At 37.0% G+C, this 17,546-nt stretch overlaps 1 protein-coding gene across 11 annotated transcripts in view; it reads right to left on the bottom strand.

The window, feature by feature from the left end:
* The window catches only part of LOC135203194 (oxysterol-binding protein 1-like), a 355,421-nt gene that overhangs the window by 142,786 nt on the left and 195,089 nt on the right, over nt 1-17,546 (bottom strand). Inside the window, exon 1 of one of the 11 annotated variants that reach the window (XM_064232929.1) lies at nt 2,537-2,650. The exons of the other annotated variants lie outside the window; for them this stretch is intronic. Within the exon in view, the coding sequence (XP_064088999.1) occupies nt 2,537-2,635 (99 nt within the window). The 5' untranslated portion in view covers nt 2,636-2,650. Of the gene's footprint in view, nt 1-2,536; nt 2,651-17,546 lie in introns of those variants that run through there. 11 annotated transcript variants of the gene reach the window in all.

Genomic DNA, 17,546 nt, shown 5'->3' with positions numbered 1-17,546 from the left:
TTTTACTTGACTGACCGACATAAAAAGATGGGCAAACCTTACAATGAATTTTGTAAATGATGTTATTTGTTACGGGACTTCTTAATTAGCATATCTTTAATGGTATTGTTATAAGAGAACACTACATTAACATTAAACGATTTAAATATTGATTTTATGGTTTCAAATCCACTAAAGTAAGGCAAGCTAAGTATATATTTAGGGGTTTCTTTTTCATTAGTAGCAACACCATAAAACTTTTTGTGAGCTTTTAGATAACATTAATCAATTATATAAGGTGGGTAGCAGAGATCGTTTCCTATCTTTTTTATGTATTCTATTTCTTGGTCAAGATATTATGTGTACGTATTAAGCAGCATATGTATTCAGTTAGAACAGCCCAGACTTCAAATGCAGTGTTTATCCATCTGAGCGAAAAATCTCATTGTATAAATTGGGGCGATACCTCTGTAATTGCTAGATCTAATGATTATGTTTCAAGAAATTTACTGGAATCAGCAATTATACAAATCACTAATAAAAACAACCTAAATCTTAGTCTGGGATTGTACCATTTGGACCCATATTTTTGTAAAATGTTTATGAAGGACCTTAAAATAAATGAACTACTAATTAATTAGTCCCACATGTATATAGTTATTATTGCTCTCTCTCTCTCTCTCTCTCTCTCTCTCTCTCTCTCTCTCTCTCTCTCTCTCTCTCTCTCTCTCTCTCTCTCTCTCTCTCTCTCTCTCTCTCTCTCTCTCACTTGCTATATTTATATCCTATTTTTGTCTTTTCACTCATTTTTTGGAACATTTTTGTAAATTTCATGTTACTAAGTCATATATGCATCCTTGTTTTTCAAAATGTATTTTTTTCTGGATGAATCATCTGTTAACCATGTGTGTGCTCCTCCAAGGTGTGGCTGCCTAAAAATTGCTAATCTTGCCCTCGGGTTCTTTCTAGTTTCTGTAAAGTGAAATGGACCTTATGCTAATCTTGTACGGTCAGTTTGGATATTAAGCCTACTTTTACTATGTTTTTGCTCTGTATGATCAGTTGTGCCTAAGTAAAGGGTCATGTTAGACCGAAAGTTCTTGGTTCTCTCGCCTTTCATTTTCCTCCGTGGCAAAACCTTTATATATATATATATATATATATATATATATATATATATATATATATATTTTATATATATATAGATATATATATTATATATATAAAATTATACTATATATATATATATATATATATAATATATAAATGGCTATCCAAGGTTACAACGCTTTTCATAATATTTATCATGAATTATATGTTCTGGGGTTATGACACTTATGACACTTATCCAATGGAAGAAATATGACTCTCAAAATGCAAAATAATCAATATTTGAAGGGTTTTATGAAAAATGCAATAAAGATGCAATTTACATAGTTTTCGATACACCTAAAGCATTAAAAGTAAGGTTTTCCTGGGATTTTCAATGACAATTTGGCTTACGACGCAGCACAAGAACTGAACAACCGTCATAAAATAGGAACTACATGTGTATGTATGTATATATATACACATATATATACACACACACACACTACCTGGCAGAAGCAATGGGGAAATGTAGTCCGGCATTGTTTGAACCATATCTTCATTATTTTTCATTGTAGAAAAAATGTAAGAGCTTATTTGGAATCCTCGTGAAAAGTTCTACCAGAAAAATATTTTCATTTTTCTCTACAACTAATTTTTAAAAAAAGTTAGAATGGCTGTATATCTAGCCTGATATTTGGATCACAATGGTACTTGGTAAACACCATCCCTTATATCATTGTTATTTTTCATTGAAGGATGAAAAGTAAGAGCATATCTGGAAGCCTTGTGAAAAGATCTATCAGAATAACAATACAGAGGTTAGCATGGCCAGAATTTAAGGTCTAACTTTGGTTTAATTCAGTCCAGTAGTTTAGCCGTCTAGAGCAAAGATACATATACTATACATGGTCCAACCCCTGGCAGCTATATATATATATATATATATATATATATATATATATATATATATATATATATATATATATATATATATGTTCACATTCTACTAAAAGCAATAAAAAACCAACACTCAATATTGTAACCTGACTCCTAAGAAAAGTAAACTAAAGAAGGTCTTGCAATAACTAATATCAGCTTCTCAATAAGTTTTTCAGTAGAGAAGCCTTTCCACAAAATCCAATGAAATACATAATGTTATTGATTTCGCTCATTAAAGTCGACAGCACGAACAAACTCAAGCTGGAACTTCAATGAAGGATGCTGAGGAGATGACAGTACCGGCGAGACCATTCCCTAAGTACCTACAAATGCGGCAAATGATGAACGCAGTTATAAAGGTCATTGATTTGACCGGCAACCTTCAAGAGGACACAGTTCCTGGGTATGACATATAACCTAATGAAATGGGGTAAAAATAATATTAAAAGCCGATAAAGTAGTTAAGTCAGGCACGGACATGAAGAAAGAATATATATATATATAAAAACTAATAAAGTAACTCAACCATTCCAACAGTGCTACATTGAAGGACGCACACACGCAACCAAAAGCTACTGTGTATCAACTCTCTCTCTGTCGTGTCACCATCAACCCACGCATCCATTTTTCTTCACATACAAATCGATACACGCACGACTCAGCATTCGCCGAGGAACTAAAGTACAAATCACGAACGACCTACGACGAGGAAAACAGCAGGTCGTAATCCAAAGAAAAACCTCTACTGCTTGTGCGGTGGTGAAGGGACCCGCGAGCATAGCCTTGTGATCTTGTGAACGCATACAAACTGAAGGAACAACTGATAAAAGTGAGCTACATCAACACAATAACTTTCCGCATTCCAGTATTACAAACACCATCTTCACCTGATCGATGCGCTTGTACCTTTACCAACACAATACTACAAACATTGCCTTTACCTTCACACATAACTTAAATAACCTCTACAAACTCAACGTGAATTATTAACAATAAATATAAATACTTTCAAAACATTTACCGGAAATATTATGATAGAAAACTCAATAGAACATTCATATGAAATGAGAACAAAACAAAGCAAATGCACACAACGGGAAATTTAAACATGCACCATTAGGCAAAAGCAGCTCAATCAAATGAAAATAATTAATGCAGAAAATAAAATACCTAACGGCAAATAAAAAAAAAGGGTAAAACCAAACCAGAAAAGACCCCAACATCAAAAGAAACAAGTACATCGCACAACGAACGTGGCACGGTGGCAGACACCCACCCACGTGATCTATCACCGATGACGTCTGACCTTCGAGGGCGATAGCAACGGGGGACCAAGGCAATGCCCCGATCACTCCGCGCCCACTAACAAGAGATAAGCGATAAGAAGAGATAGGCTTCATGATATGTGTGTGCCTCTGAGGCCGGGAACAATGAACCAACACAATAGGAATGTATGCTTGAACGTTCTTATGTTAATAAGAAGTTAAAACAGAAACAATATTTCTAGAATTCGTAAGCCACAGCAGCAAGGTAATCGCCTTAAGAATCCCATATCATAAGTGAACAGTGATAGATAGATACATTACAACTTTCAAATATGAGAGAGAGAGACCTTACCTTACAGACCTTACATCTTGTTCGGGTTGCCCCAGGTCCCTCAGTGTGAGGCACCTCTAATGTCTACCAGAGAGTTGCTAGTACATCTTCCGGTATATTTTGCATCTTCCAATCTTGGATGGTCTGGGATGCAGTTTAGATATTTGTCGAGCTTATTCTTAAACACATCTACGCTCACTCCTGATATATTCCTCAGATGAGCTGGCAACGCATTGAATAGACGCTGCATTATCGATGCTGGTGCGTAGTGGATTAATGTCCTGTGTGCTTTCCTTATTTTTCCTGGTATAGTTTTGGGCACTATTAATCTACCTCTGCTTGCTCTTTCTGATATTTTTAGTTCCATGATATTTTCTGCTATTCCTTCTATCTGTTTCCATGCCTGAATTATCATGTAGCGTTCTCTTCTCCTTTCTAGACTATATAATTTTAAGAATTGTAGTCTTTCCCAGTAGTCTAGGTCCTTAACTTCTTCTATTCTAGCTGTAAAGGACCTTTGTACACTCTCTATTTGTGCAATATCCTTTTGATAGTGTGGGTACCATATCATATTGCAATATTCAAGTGGACTACGAACATATGTTTTATAAAGCATAATCATGTGTTCAGCTTTTCTTGTTTTGAAGTGCCGTAACAACATTCCCATTTTTGCTTTACATTTTGCCAACAGAGTTGCTATTTGATCATTGCATAACATGTTCCTATTCATCATCACACCAAGGTCTTTAACTGCTTCCTTATTTGTGATGGTCTCATTATTAGGTCCCTTATATGCATATAGCTTTCTTTCTCTGTCTCCATAATTTATTGATTCAAATTTATCAGAGTTAAATACCATCCTATTTACCTCTGCCCAATCATATACTTTGTTAAGGTCTCTTTGTAGAGCGTTCCTATCTTCATCACAAGTAATTTCTCTACTTATTCTTGTGTCATCTGCGAAACTACTCACTACCGAATCCTTCACATTATTGTCTATGTCTTCAATCATAATAACAAACAGTATTGCAGCTAACACCGTACCTTGCGGCACACCGGATATTACCTTGACTTCATCCGATTTCTCGTCGTTTGCAATAACTATCTGTTTTTCTGTTGTGTAAAAATTCTTTTAACCATCTTCCTACTTTATCCACGATATTGTGTTTTCTAATTTTCTTCGCTAATATATTATGGTCTACTTTATCAAAAGCTTTTGCAAAGTCTAAATAAACCACATCTGTTTCATTTCCGCTTTTCATATTTTTGAATATGTTCTCACGGTGGACTAACAGTTGGGTTTGTGTACTTTTTCCGGGTACGAAACCATGTTGTCCTTTATTAAACAAATTATTTTTTATTAAATGTTTCATAATATTTTTCTTCATTACCCTTTCATACACTTTCATAATATGTGATGTTAGACTCACAGGCCTATAATTACTTGCCTCTAGTCTTGATCCACTTTTGAAAGTAGGGGTAATATATGCTAATTTGTGCTCATCATAAATCTTGCCTGTATCTACACTTTGTCTTAATAATATTGCAAGTGGCTTTGCGATAGAATGAACTACTTTCTTTAACAAAATAGCAGGAATTCCATCAGGCCCTGCAGCAGCTCCATTTTTAATTTCATTAATAGCCTGCACAATATCAGCTTCATTAATATCTATGTCAGCTAAATATTCACTATTTTCATCCCTTACTTCTATATCATTATCTTCATTATCTATTCTAGGGGTGAATTCTCTCTTATATCGTTCTGCCAGTATGTTGCAAATTTCCTTTTTTTCATTCGTTAATCTCCCTTCAATTCTCAGAGGGCCTATTTCTATTCTTCTTTTATTCATCTTCTTCGCATATGAGTATAATAGCTTGGGGTTTTGCTTGATATTTAATAGGGTTTTTTCTTCCAAGTCCCGTTTTTCATTTTCTTTTGATTGTATAATCTTTTGTTCTGCATTTTCTATCTTACTTTTTAGTTCTATAACTTTCCATGCATTTTTTTCTTTTGCAAGACCTTTTTTCCACTTTCTGATTTTCTTGAACAAGATCCTTCTGTCTCTTGGTATGCATGAATGATGTTTACTTTTCTTCTTCGGTATATATTTTTCCACTATTTTCTCCAATATTTTATATAATATCTCCGTATTTACCCTTATGTCATCACTACGAAAATGTTATCCCAATCTTTGTTTAATTCTTCATTAATTTCTGACCATTTTATATTTTTACTGTAGAAGTTGTATTTTCCATATCCTTCCCACTTTTTCATTTCTTGCTTATCTCTATTTTCACTGCTTTGGAATGAACTGTTAATTCTATGACATTATGGTCTGAAATATTCGCATTATAAACTATTATTTCTTTAACATAATTCATCTCGTTCACAAATACTAGGTCTAAAGTATTTTCCTTTCTTGTTGGCAGGTGATTTATTTGTTGAATGTTGTATTCTAGTAGCATATCTAATAGCTTTTCAAACTGCCTCTTATCTTCTGCACTACTATTACTCTCTTTTTTATATGTATAAGTACAACCACAATCTCCTATTCGTTCTTTCCATTCTACGAAAGGAAAGTTGAAGTCACCAGATAGGAGAATAGTCCAGTCCTTGTGATTTCTACATATATCATCCAATTTTTCAATTATTAAGTCAAACTCTTTAGTATTAGGAGGTCTATATATTACTATGTTCATCAATTTTTCAGATTCAAATTCTACCGCTATTAGTTCACATTCTGAGTTACTATATTTCTCATATATTTTTCCTTGTTTTTTGTCTTTCCCATATATTGCGGTTCCCCCTTGATTCCTATTTTTTCTATCTGATCTATAAGTTTGGAACCCTTTTATTTGATCATCATTCCCAGTCTCTTGGGAATACCAGGTTTCACTTATATTCATTATATCTATTTTGTTTTTCTTTTCAGTTTTGGGTTAGTTCTTCTAAGTACTCTATTTTTCTTTTTGAGTTACTCGTAACTAAACCCTGCGCATTCATCACTATGATGGTTTGCATGTTTTCTCCTTCATTTAATACTGGTAGTAATAAGGATTTTCCCATGTCTCTTTCCTGTTCTGGTATGTTGTTCTTTTTTTCATTTCCAGAAATTCTGACATTAAAAAATCCAACTTTTCCATAATATTTGATCTTCCTTCATCATAATTATTCATTTTGTGTCTGAATCTGCAATTTTCTCCGTTTCTGCAATATCCTCTTGCATAATAAATACAGTTATTATCTCTTGAGTAAAATTTCGGAGCTGATGCTTTGAAATTTTTTGCTGACACTCTGCATATCTCATTGGTGGTTTGCTTTTCTCTTTTACCTGATATTCTTGAGAGAGAGAGAGAGAGAGAGAGGAGAGAGAAGAAAAGTAGAGAGAGAGAGAGAGAGAGAGAGAGAGTAGCAACTGCTAGTCCACGAGACTGTAATGGACACCAAGATAGGAATTCACTCGAGTCCAATTTAAGAATTTAAAGTGGACCACACTTCACGCTGAGTCGATCAAAGAAGAAAGGGGCTTGCTAGCTTCCCAAGGACGTACGGTACAAAATGCAAAGGCTAAAACTAACGTACAAGCAGACAATACCTCACGCGCTTGCTGTGCAAACTACTGTAAAATGATGCCCACACTTTATTCGCCTTACTTTCCCATATGAGAGAGAGAGAGAGAGAGAGAGAGGAGAGAGGAGAGAGAGGAGAGAGAGAGAGGTGGATAATCAATAGATTAGGCAATAGATTTATTACGATGCTACTGAACTTCAAGTGTCTCCGCCTCCCAAAGTTAACTGGTGAAAACCGATGACATCCTTTTAACCAAAGTAAACAATGCAAAACCACCTCAGCCAAAGGATACCAACTGATCTACTACCTCAACACACAGAAATATATAAAAATATAACTTTCTCTACACAGGCACAAAATACTATAATCTCAACTACCTACGACTAAACAACAAACTTCAAAACTCTATTTTAAATGTTCAACGCCATAAAATAAACAACTTCCAGCACCAGCAATGAAAGAATTGCCCCCGGGTGAATCTTCCTTTAGAAACTCGAGGACCGAACTCGGGCGTGATCTTTTAACTTCCTAGTCAGAGAGAGAGAGAGAGAGAAGAGAGAGAGAGAGAGAGAGATTTCAACTTTATCCTGTTGGAGGGCTTGCTGAGGTCTTTCGCTCTGTTTTGTCGAAGTTCTCTCTCTCTCTCTCTCTCATGCCACCAACAATAGTTGCCTTACGACCCGGTACATAATTTACTGCCTTATCAAATAATGCAAATTAACATCCATTCACTCGCATCTCTCTCTCCCTCCTCAATGACAGAGTCAAGTCTATTCTCGCAACAGCTGCTTTGATGAATGCCCCGTTTTCCAATGCTTAACAACGGAGCGTAAGAAGAGTTCACATAAAATACTCATATTCAGAGACTATTCTGCTGACATTCCCATCATTCTGACGTCAGTTATGAATGGCAAGTTTAATTTCAATTTTTTATATCTATATTTTCTTTCTATGATCCATGACCCATGTATGGCAAAAGGCGATGCGCGGCTTTGTCAAGGGAAATGAAACTAATAAAGGTATAGATTCACCGCTACAACACACGACTGACTGAGTGGCTCTCCACACACTGGTGTTACACAAATGAGACAAAACTTGGCCACTCGTCATCTGCAAACTTCATCAGAGGACAGATAGCAAGTATACAGTTTCAAGATACCTATGAACAAAGTAACGAACAGCGAACAGACTTTTAGTCAAAAGGCAAACAAAGATAACCTCAAATAACTCGTGGATTTAAACCACTTGACGCCCACGAACGTCTTCATCATGGAAGTGCCAGACTCGCCTCATTGTACCAAACGCTAAGATACATAATCTCTCTCTCTCTCTCTCTCTCTCTCTCTCTCTCTCTCTCTCCATCTTCTTCTCCTTCTTTCCTCGCTCTCTTCTCTCTCTCTCTCTCTCTCTCTCTCTCTCTCTCTCTCTCTCTCTCTGAAAAAATGGGGGATCTACAATGGCCGTAATGAGATTAAGAAAGTTTGCGAAACTTCACCTTCAAATTCTTTATTTTTAGATTGGGTACCTTTCTAAGTTAGTTGGATAACTGGCTTTGTTCTATACAATTCTACACAGGATATGTCATTTCAATACACAGAAACTCTGCGCAAAGTTTCGATGTGAAGTTGAAATTCCCAAAACAGTTCCACTTATTTTCACACAATTTATAAATTTTATTTCTTTTTCCTGCACTTTCCTCCACCGCCTTCGTCAGTCGGTATTTAAAGGAAACGTTACATTTTGTATCCCGACCTTCACGCAATTACTACGGCAACTGATGAATTAAAATATCACACAAGAAAAACGTTCCTTCAAAAATGAAAATATCTGTTACGCTGTGGATATCCATCATCATCTTATGTTTGTATATATGAGCCGATCGATCCATACATAGTGAGTTCTCATAGCTATTCAAAAGGTATTTGAAATGTGTTCTTGTGATTTGTATTAATTCTGTAAATAATTTTTTTTTTTCTCTCTCTCTCTCTCTCTAAATCGTTACAGACAATCCCTAACGTGGAAAGACACAAATACTACATTTGTGACATAATAATTCAACCTTGTATAGAAGATGTGTAACAGTGTGCCGTGAAAGTCAAAAAAGTTGCAAATTAACTTTGCAGTACGATATACTTATTCATGAGTCATATAATTTATTTGTAGGTCTTTCCGTGCAATGCCGCCAAAACCTGAGGTAAAACGAGGAGGGCTGAAACATGTGGACTCCGGAAACGGAATTAACGTATATTCATTCCCCTCAGGGCAAAACAAGTCACATTTCTAAAAGATCATTCATTCAGCCCCGATGCTCGCAAGGCAGTCTGCAGAATTTAATCAAAACCTTCCAACTGCTACATTTGGAACGAAGTTCTGAATAATGGTTAAACGGAAAATTTTACGATTACTTTTCTGTTCTGTTATAATAATAATAATAATAATAATAATAATAATAATAATAATAATAATAATAATAATAATAACAACTCTGAAAATGGCACTATATATTTGAAGTTTCATCAGTTAGAGCGCTTCAATTTATTTGCATGATTATGATAACGTATGCAGCGATATATTTACAGACCTAGTCCCATATTTAAAGAAGTGTTTATATTCAAATTGAACTGTCTTTTTTTCATACACTGTGAACTGATTTATATTTCACTGTACCGAGCTTCAATTTGTTAATTTTCTAACGCACTACTGCAACTTTTTTTTTTTTTTTTTTTTTTTTTTTAATAAACCGCGAAGTCTCATTTGTTAAGCAGCACAGCCCACGTTGTACAACCTTAATTTATAATCTGAGTACGCTGGATCGATTTACTGTTAATTTGTATACAATGTGCAGAAACATTTGTGTTAATTTCATACACTGTGCAGTGACTTTTTTTTTATTTTGTAAATGTCATGTCGTGACTATATGCTCATTTGCATACACTGTACACCGATATGTTAATCGAACTATATTACGCACAACGTACCTCTTGCTAGGTTTGCGTCAGAGCTAAGCATATTCTACAGCCGTGACCTGATGACACCATAGCCGATTCAGCTTGAGTCATAAAAGATTTACGCTTTTATTGTTTTTATTCTCTTTCAGCTTTGATAGTCATGTTCTCGGTAATTAATTGTACTGAAAATCAGTCAACATGGGTAGGATCAATCATTAATCTACTGACAGAGGGACGGCGTTTTTTTAAAAGTTATTTTGACGGAAGTATAAAATTTGGGCCAAAGGCAAAGAACTGGGACATATGAGGTTATTCAGCGCTGAAAATAATGTTGAAACAATTGTTAGGAGAGGGCGGAAAGTAAGAAGGATGAAATAGAATAAGTATTGAGGTACAGTGCAAGGTATGAAAGGGGGTTGCAGCTAGGGGCCGAAGGAACGCTGCAAAAAACTTGAAGTAACGCATCATTGTATCGCGTTGATGTGCACACATGGCACTACTACCCTACGGAATGGGTTATTTTGTAAAATGACAATCTATATGCATTTTTCAACGTCGCCATCCATCAGTTTCGATGCACTTCATTTTTGTTGTTTCTCCCGAGTATCAATCCCTGTATGACTGAGAATCGTGAAGTTGAGAACAGTTATCCAGTTACGACTAAAGATGTTTCCATAACTAACCTCGAAATGGAAATTCTTTCCTTATTTTTAAAGTATCTGAATAAAAAAAATGTGCGAATAATACACCAAGTCATAGTTAGAATTGCAGCCCCTATATTTTATAGCAAGTATCCTTTTTAATTACACGTTTTCTCTGCCTAAGTTAGACGGGAAAACTCATTTACATTCCTTAAACAGACCAGAATGTACCTCACGTATGATCTTTCTGATGGAAGTTAATAACGCTAGCACTCTCTCCAAACTGGCAGATCAATCAAATAACACAGCTGAGAAACCTTCCACTTAACTCTGTTTTGAATGCTAGTGGTTTCAGTGTAGAGAATGAACGGTCCTCTGATTGAATCCGCACTGTCTACCTCGAACCTCCGACGTGGAGGAGCCTTCATTATCAAGCTTCTCTGGTATTTTACTTATAAGGTACTGGCATTTTATAATGATTGTCAAACACGTTTCATATATATATATATATATTAGTATATGTTTGTGTGTACACACAAGTTTTCGGTGAAATATTTTATAATAACGTTAGATGTTCGGTCGACAACGCATCTAACATACTATGATAATGCTCGGTTGAATGAACTTATCATTCACTCCCTCTCGATCTGCATTGATTGAAAATGAAACACAAGCTCGCTCGCTCGCTGGAGAGAGGAGAGAGAGAGAGAGAGAGAGAGAGAGAGAGAGAGTTTTGAGAGATGAGAGAGAGGGAGAAGGGAGAGAGAGAGGAGAGAGAGAGACTCCCTCCTGATCTCTTTATTGGAATGTCATCATGCTAAAAACAGCCGACAACCCCAGACGCAGGAGTGTCAAGAAAGAAGAGACGAACACCACCAGGTGTCAATAAACATGACATCATCGAATGTGACGTCACGCACATTTCCTCGGATGTAAACGGAAACATCAAAATTCCTCAAGTTGCTTTTCTGACTGAGCTTCCAACGCCACGGTCTATCAACCTTACTGATTCAGTGCTGTTATCAATTCACGACTACCTTTTTATTGATTTGTCACTATGTAATGTCACGCTAACTGGTGAACGTATAAACCTCCAATAAGTTAAGGTCACAGGGTAAGCTGGTAGCACTTGGATTATGGCACGCCTGCAGCCTGCTGCCTTGTGGGTTGACACCTCTTTCGATTGTGGCCCTGCTCAGGATGAGTATTTAAAACCACTGACTGTAGGGGTACGGCTTCGAATGCTGTCTCTTCGACTTCAACTCTGGTGGATAAACTTAGTTAAAAACGAAAGGTCATGGGTTCAAGTTAACCCAGAAGGGGGCGCTGCAAGGAAATGGTTGTCCTAAAGGTATATTTAGCTCATGAATTCTTCATAGATCGAGCCAAGTATATGGATCCACAAAATATAGTAATATTTGGTCCCCAGTTCCACATACAAAGGGTTTGTAAGAATCTCACGGCTTTTATATGTGAAGGACTAACTGATATAGGACCGGAATGAATCATAAAATTTAGGATAATGGCCAAGCCCCAGGACCTATGAGGTCATTCAGCACTGAAAGAGAAATCTAGGGTAAAACGATTTTAAAGGTGTAGCAAACCGACGCAGTTCCACTAGCAAACCGACGCAGTTCCACTACGAAACAATTGTTAAAAGAGGGTGGGGAGTATGATGGAAGAAAGATAATATAAACGGAGGTACAGAAAAAGGAATGAAAGGGGTTGAAGTTTGGTGCTGAAGAGACACTGCTAAGAACTTTAAGTCGAAAAACCTTAAGTAAAGCCATAGTGCCCCGATTGAAGTGCACTGAAGGAACTATCTCTCTACGGGAGATAAACTGGAAATGGAATATGGAACGTCAGAACCCTGAGTCAAACTGGAAAGACGGAACAGGTAGAAAATGGATCCCTGACAGAGGGATTGGACCTTTTTAAGGTTTGTGAATCATTGCGCAAAGAAATGGGAGGGAGAGAGACTGAAAAGGGTACTTTGTACATTAATTAAGAGGAAGCAGATGGAATTGGTAGAGGAGGCAGACATGTGCTCTAAGTCTAATGCATAAAAGGCACTGAATAGTGAGCAGTACATTACTACTGAAAGATTTATATAAAAATGCAATATGAATATTAGCGTGTACTGTGCACCACTGAACGAACTATTAAAAAATAAAAGACTAATTTTATACAGAACTGCGGATGTTATAGACGATATACCAGATTGAAATTTGAGTTGCTGTTGGTCAAATGATTGCAAGTGTTGGTAAAAACACAATCAAAGTACGGAGGAGGAGATGAAGGTCGCAAAGTAGAGCGTGCCAAGAACGCGAGACAACGTAGATTGTGAAATTAAGTGAGGCTCAAGAACAGATAAGTGAGAATATTTAGACAAAAAAGGTGTAGATGTTGACAAAGCCATATATTTGGGGGTGAAGCACTGGTGTTAGGACAGCCCACAGAATGAAAAATGAAATACCATTAATTGAAAAGAAAAAAAAAAAGAAAAGGAAAATGGCGGTCAAGAAGAGATGGGCCAATAACAAGAAGAAGAAGAAGTAGAACATTTTTGTGAGCTCATAAGAAAAATGAGGGAGATACTCTGATTAATAAATACACTACAAGTTGGAGAAGACCCGAATCTCCTTACGAATGATTTCACAACTCCTGAAGTGGAATCCTTAATAAACTTAGGGACGGAAAACTAAAGTTATGATGGAATCATTGTAGGGATCATTTTTTATCCTGACTGTTTTGCAAAATAAGGAATGAGAGCGCAAAAGCCTCATGAGTGGGAGCTGAACCATAGCCACAGTGGCAAAGAAAGGGGATATGACTAAATGCGGTTGGTGTCTAGGCCAGTCCCTCACGACGCTCCTGATTGGCTGTTGATAAGCCAATCACAGGGCTGGAAACTCAGTTTCTATCGAAAGTTCACATGGGTAGGTTCTATGTTCCACTTCTCCTGAAGGATACGTTTTTTCAGGAGGTGGGACATACATCCTGTCTATGTGAACTCTCGAAGGAAACTGAGTTTTTCCAGCCCTGTGAATGGCTTATCAACAGCCAATCAGGAGCGTCGTAAGGGACTGGCCTAGACACAAAATGCACGGTTGATGTGAATCCATTGTAACTCTAAGAGGCATTACACTTACCCTTTGTTGCAATCAAAATATTCAATATGATAATTCTCAATTCACTCGATACAGAAACCGTTAAATTGATTGATTGATTCATAGGTTTTAGGCACAATGCCAAGCACTGGGGCAACTAAGGCCATTCAGCGGTGAAACGGAAACTGACAGTGAAAAGGGTTAAAAGGTGTAACAGGAGGAAAGCCTCGCAGTTGCACTATGAATCTATTGTAAGTAAAGGGTGGAAAGTAAGATGGAAGAAAGATAATATGAGAAGAGGTACAGAAAAGGAATGAAAGTAGTTGCAGCTAGGGGCCGAAGGGACGCTGCAAAGAACCTTAAGTAATGCCTACTTTGCTCCGCATGGGGTGCATTGACGACACTACCAAACCCCCCCACCCCCAACGGGGAAAGCCGTTAAAAAGCCTAGAGGTGAACATGCTGGTTTTAGAAAAGGCACGAGTTGTACAGTTGAAATATGCATTAAGATATATTGTACAGTAGTTTATGGAACAGACATCCCCCCTTTCTGACGACTCTTGTTAATGAAGAGAAGGCATTTGAGAGTCAACAGACTAATATTGTGGAAGGCCTTGCGTCACTACGACAGTTATGTAAAGTTAATTAATAATATCCAGGAAGGAAACAAATGCAAATTAATGTTGATGAGGTCTTGTCACGTAAACGTGCTGTAAGTATTGTGGTGCTACAGGGGAATGTTATGTCACATTTGCTGTTTGCCATTCTCACAGATATTTTCTTTTTTATATTTATGAACAAAGTGGTCGTACATATACACGAAGGTTTACATTGCAGCAACAATAGGACTCGACAGAATTCGAATACGCAGATGATGTTCTTTAACTCAGCAAAACACAAAAAAAAAAACTTACAAACCGCAACAGGGCAAAGAAAATAGGCACAAAGGGATGAAATAACATCAGATGGAGAAAGGGTTCATGAGACAGATTCTTGCAAAGTTATAATTTAGTGAATGTAAAAGAAATCTACTCAAACTATGGGTACGCTAACAAATTTTCGCACACTAAATAATACCATACATAAAGTGTAGTACGCTCTGATTTGCTATACGATTATCAACCTCAGTATGACAATTAGGACAATACAACTTTAAGATATTTTGGTGATCTAAACAGAAAGCTTTAGGAAGAATATTAGAAAGCTTTAGGAAGAATATTAGAAAGCTTTAGGAAGAATATTAGGAGTCAGATACCAAGATAAGAATAAGAAATGATGCCATACGGAAAATGACTAATTACAGGAGTTCCCCGTGTAGATGATCTGTTGATGAAAATGAAACAGGCATGACTTGGAACTGTCCTCTGCACAGTGAACGGGAAAATAGCACGTGATACTTACTGCAAGCTGGGATCATGAGGGCTCCTGTGGGGAACAAGATCCGGAAGACCCTGAACTACTTGGATGAGAACTATGATGCAGGAAGCTGAAGATGAGCGGAGGTTTGTGGCAGATCAGGCAAATAAAACTGACAAGACGAGCTGCATGTCAATGAAGCCCTTAGTCACGGCGTTGGAGGCGATCATAATGATTATGATTTATATTAAGGTTTTGTCTTTGGTCTGTTTACTAAATTTCATTTATGTGAATTCTGCTATATGATTTTACAGTAGTTAAGTAACGAGTGACCTTAACAGCTCTGTGTGACAAGTCAACGTCCTTTCGTTTGTTTCATAAAATCTTCTTCGAGATAATAATAATAAAAATAATAATTATTATTAATGTTCAGTGCCAGACACACGCCCGTGGGTTAATAATTCCATAACGATTAAGGACGCTTCGGCAGCTGCGATTTCTGATGTAGTCAGGTGAGGGCGTTAGTCACAAGGGATAGTCACACACACACACACACACACACGACACACACACACACACACACACACACACACACACCTGTTCTTACTGCTGAACCAAACAAACCGAGAAGACAATGAAAAAGAGAATATGCCAATGGGCCAGGCAGCTCCTCTGAGTCATCTTAAGCAGAATTAAGATTTTTATCCAATGCATCACTATGTAAAACTTTCAGCCCCAATACTGGCCTAGTGATTCTGACGACAATGTTTAAGTTGGCTAAACCCTAAAATTGCCCTTAGCAAGTTTGGTTGAAACTGATCCCATGGTTCTGGAGAATAATCGAAAATGTTTTATACTCACAGAACATGATGACGACATACTATATACATGCATACAGCGGGGAAACTTTTGAACATAAAAGTTTACGTATAATAAGAGCTGAATGGATAGATTGTGGAAATTGTTAACTGGTCAGTTTGTATAATATTCTCCTCCACACATATTTTAGGCGTCCATGTTCACAGCAGCTAAATATGAGAGAGAGAGAGAGAGAGAGAGAGAGAGAGAGAGAGAGAGAGAGAGAGAGAGAGAGAGAGAGAGGAGACGCGTTAATAGCACAATCTTTAGATACAAACAAACCACTTTTGACACGATCTGACGGACATTTCTACGGGAATTTACACTCAAAGAAAGATGACACGACATAGGATAAACAATATTCCTGAATAAATTGATCTCTTCAATAATGGCAGCCTATTTAGGGTCAACGTTTAAAGAATAAGAAAAACGTTTCCTCTCACTATCAAAATCTGGCCAAACATTTCAACGCGGGACAAGTTTGTCGACTGAAACCCATTCCAGAGCGTGGTGACAGATTCAGTGCCGCAGTAAATACAAACGTTATGGAAAAAGAGTCCCTCCAAAAGCCTACTGAGCTAGTAAATAAAAATAATAAATATCATAATGACGTTACACAGATTTCAATAAGACAACCACAGCTTAACATTTGCAAGCTTGACTTGAGTCTTGTCCTTTATTATTAGTCCTTTCTTTAGTTTTTCCATCTACAAACGGCCTTTCATATTCTATCAAAGCTTCAATTGCAAATTCATGATTGTTTCGGATTGTTTGTTATGGTAAACAACACTTCATGAACGTTGTGTATGAACTGAAAAACCAACAAAAAAACAAAGGGACCAAATCAACCGGGTGTCAAATTTCTGCGCAAACCACCGCACCTCTGCAATTACCCAGTCGTTATTTTCTCCTAATTCTTTCGCCACGGGTAAACGCAAGCCAACAAGCTGTCAATCCCTAGAGAGAGAGAAGAGAGAGAGAGAGAGAGAGAGAGAGAGAGAGAAGAGAGAGAGAGTTGTCCTTCCAAGTTTACACGATCCATTTAAAGTCACTACCAACACTTCATTTGCTCAGCCACGCAATGCCCCATGCGTTACAAATCATATGGTGTGGGCATGGCATAGGAATGCTACTCTTGACTCGTCACACCACTTCAAGAGGGTCCATTTTTTTTTCTTTCTCATTTCAAGTGCAGTGCTTAATTGCACTTAGGATCTTTTTAGTCAAACGTGTAAACATCGTCTTCAAGTTTCCCCTCCCCTCCAACATACGTGAGTTACTCTTTGTACGTTCTCTTGAAGCTCAATTTGTGCCATGAGGTTCCCTAAAGCTTTTTAAATGATACACATTTATCAACACTGGAAATACAAGTACCAAGCCTGCCTACACTCAGATTAATACTGTAATCTATAAATGAAGTCCAATTATCTGTATAACAACGAGAGACACGCACACT

Source organism: Macrobrachium nipponense, chromosome 33 (assembly GCF_015104395.2).
Source record: "Macrobrachium nipponense isolate FS-2020 chromosome 33, ASM1510439v2, whole genome shotgun sequence".
NCBI classification, from domain to species: domain Eukaryota; kingdom Metazoa; phylum Arthropoda; class Malacostraca; order Decapoda; family Palaemonidae; genus Macrobrachium; species Macrobrachium nipponense.
The sequence above is the reverse complement of the archived record's forward strand: the minus strand, read 5'-3'. Positions and strand labels throughout refer to the sequence as shown.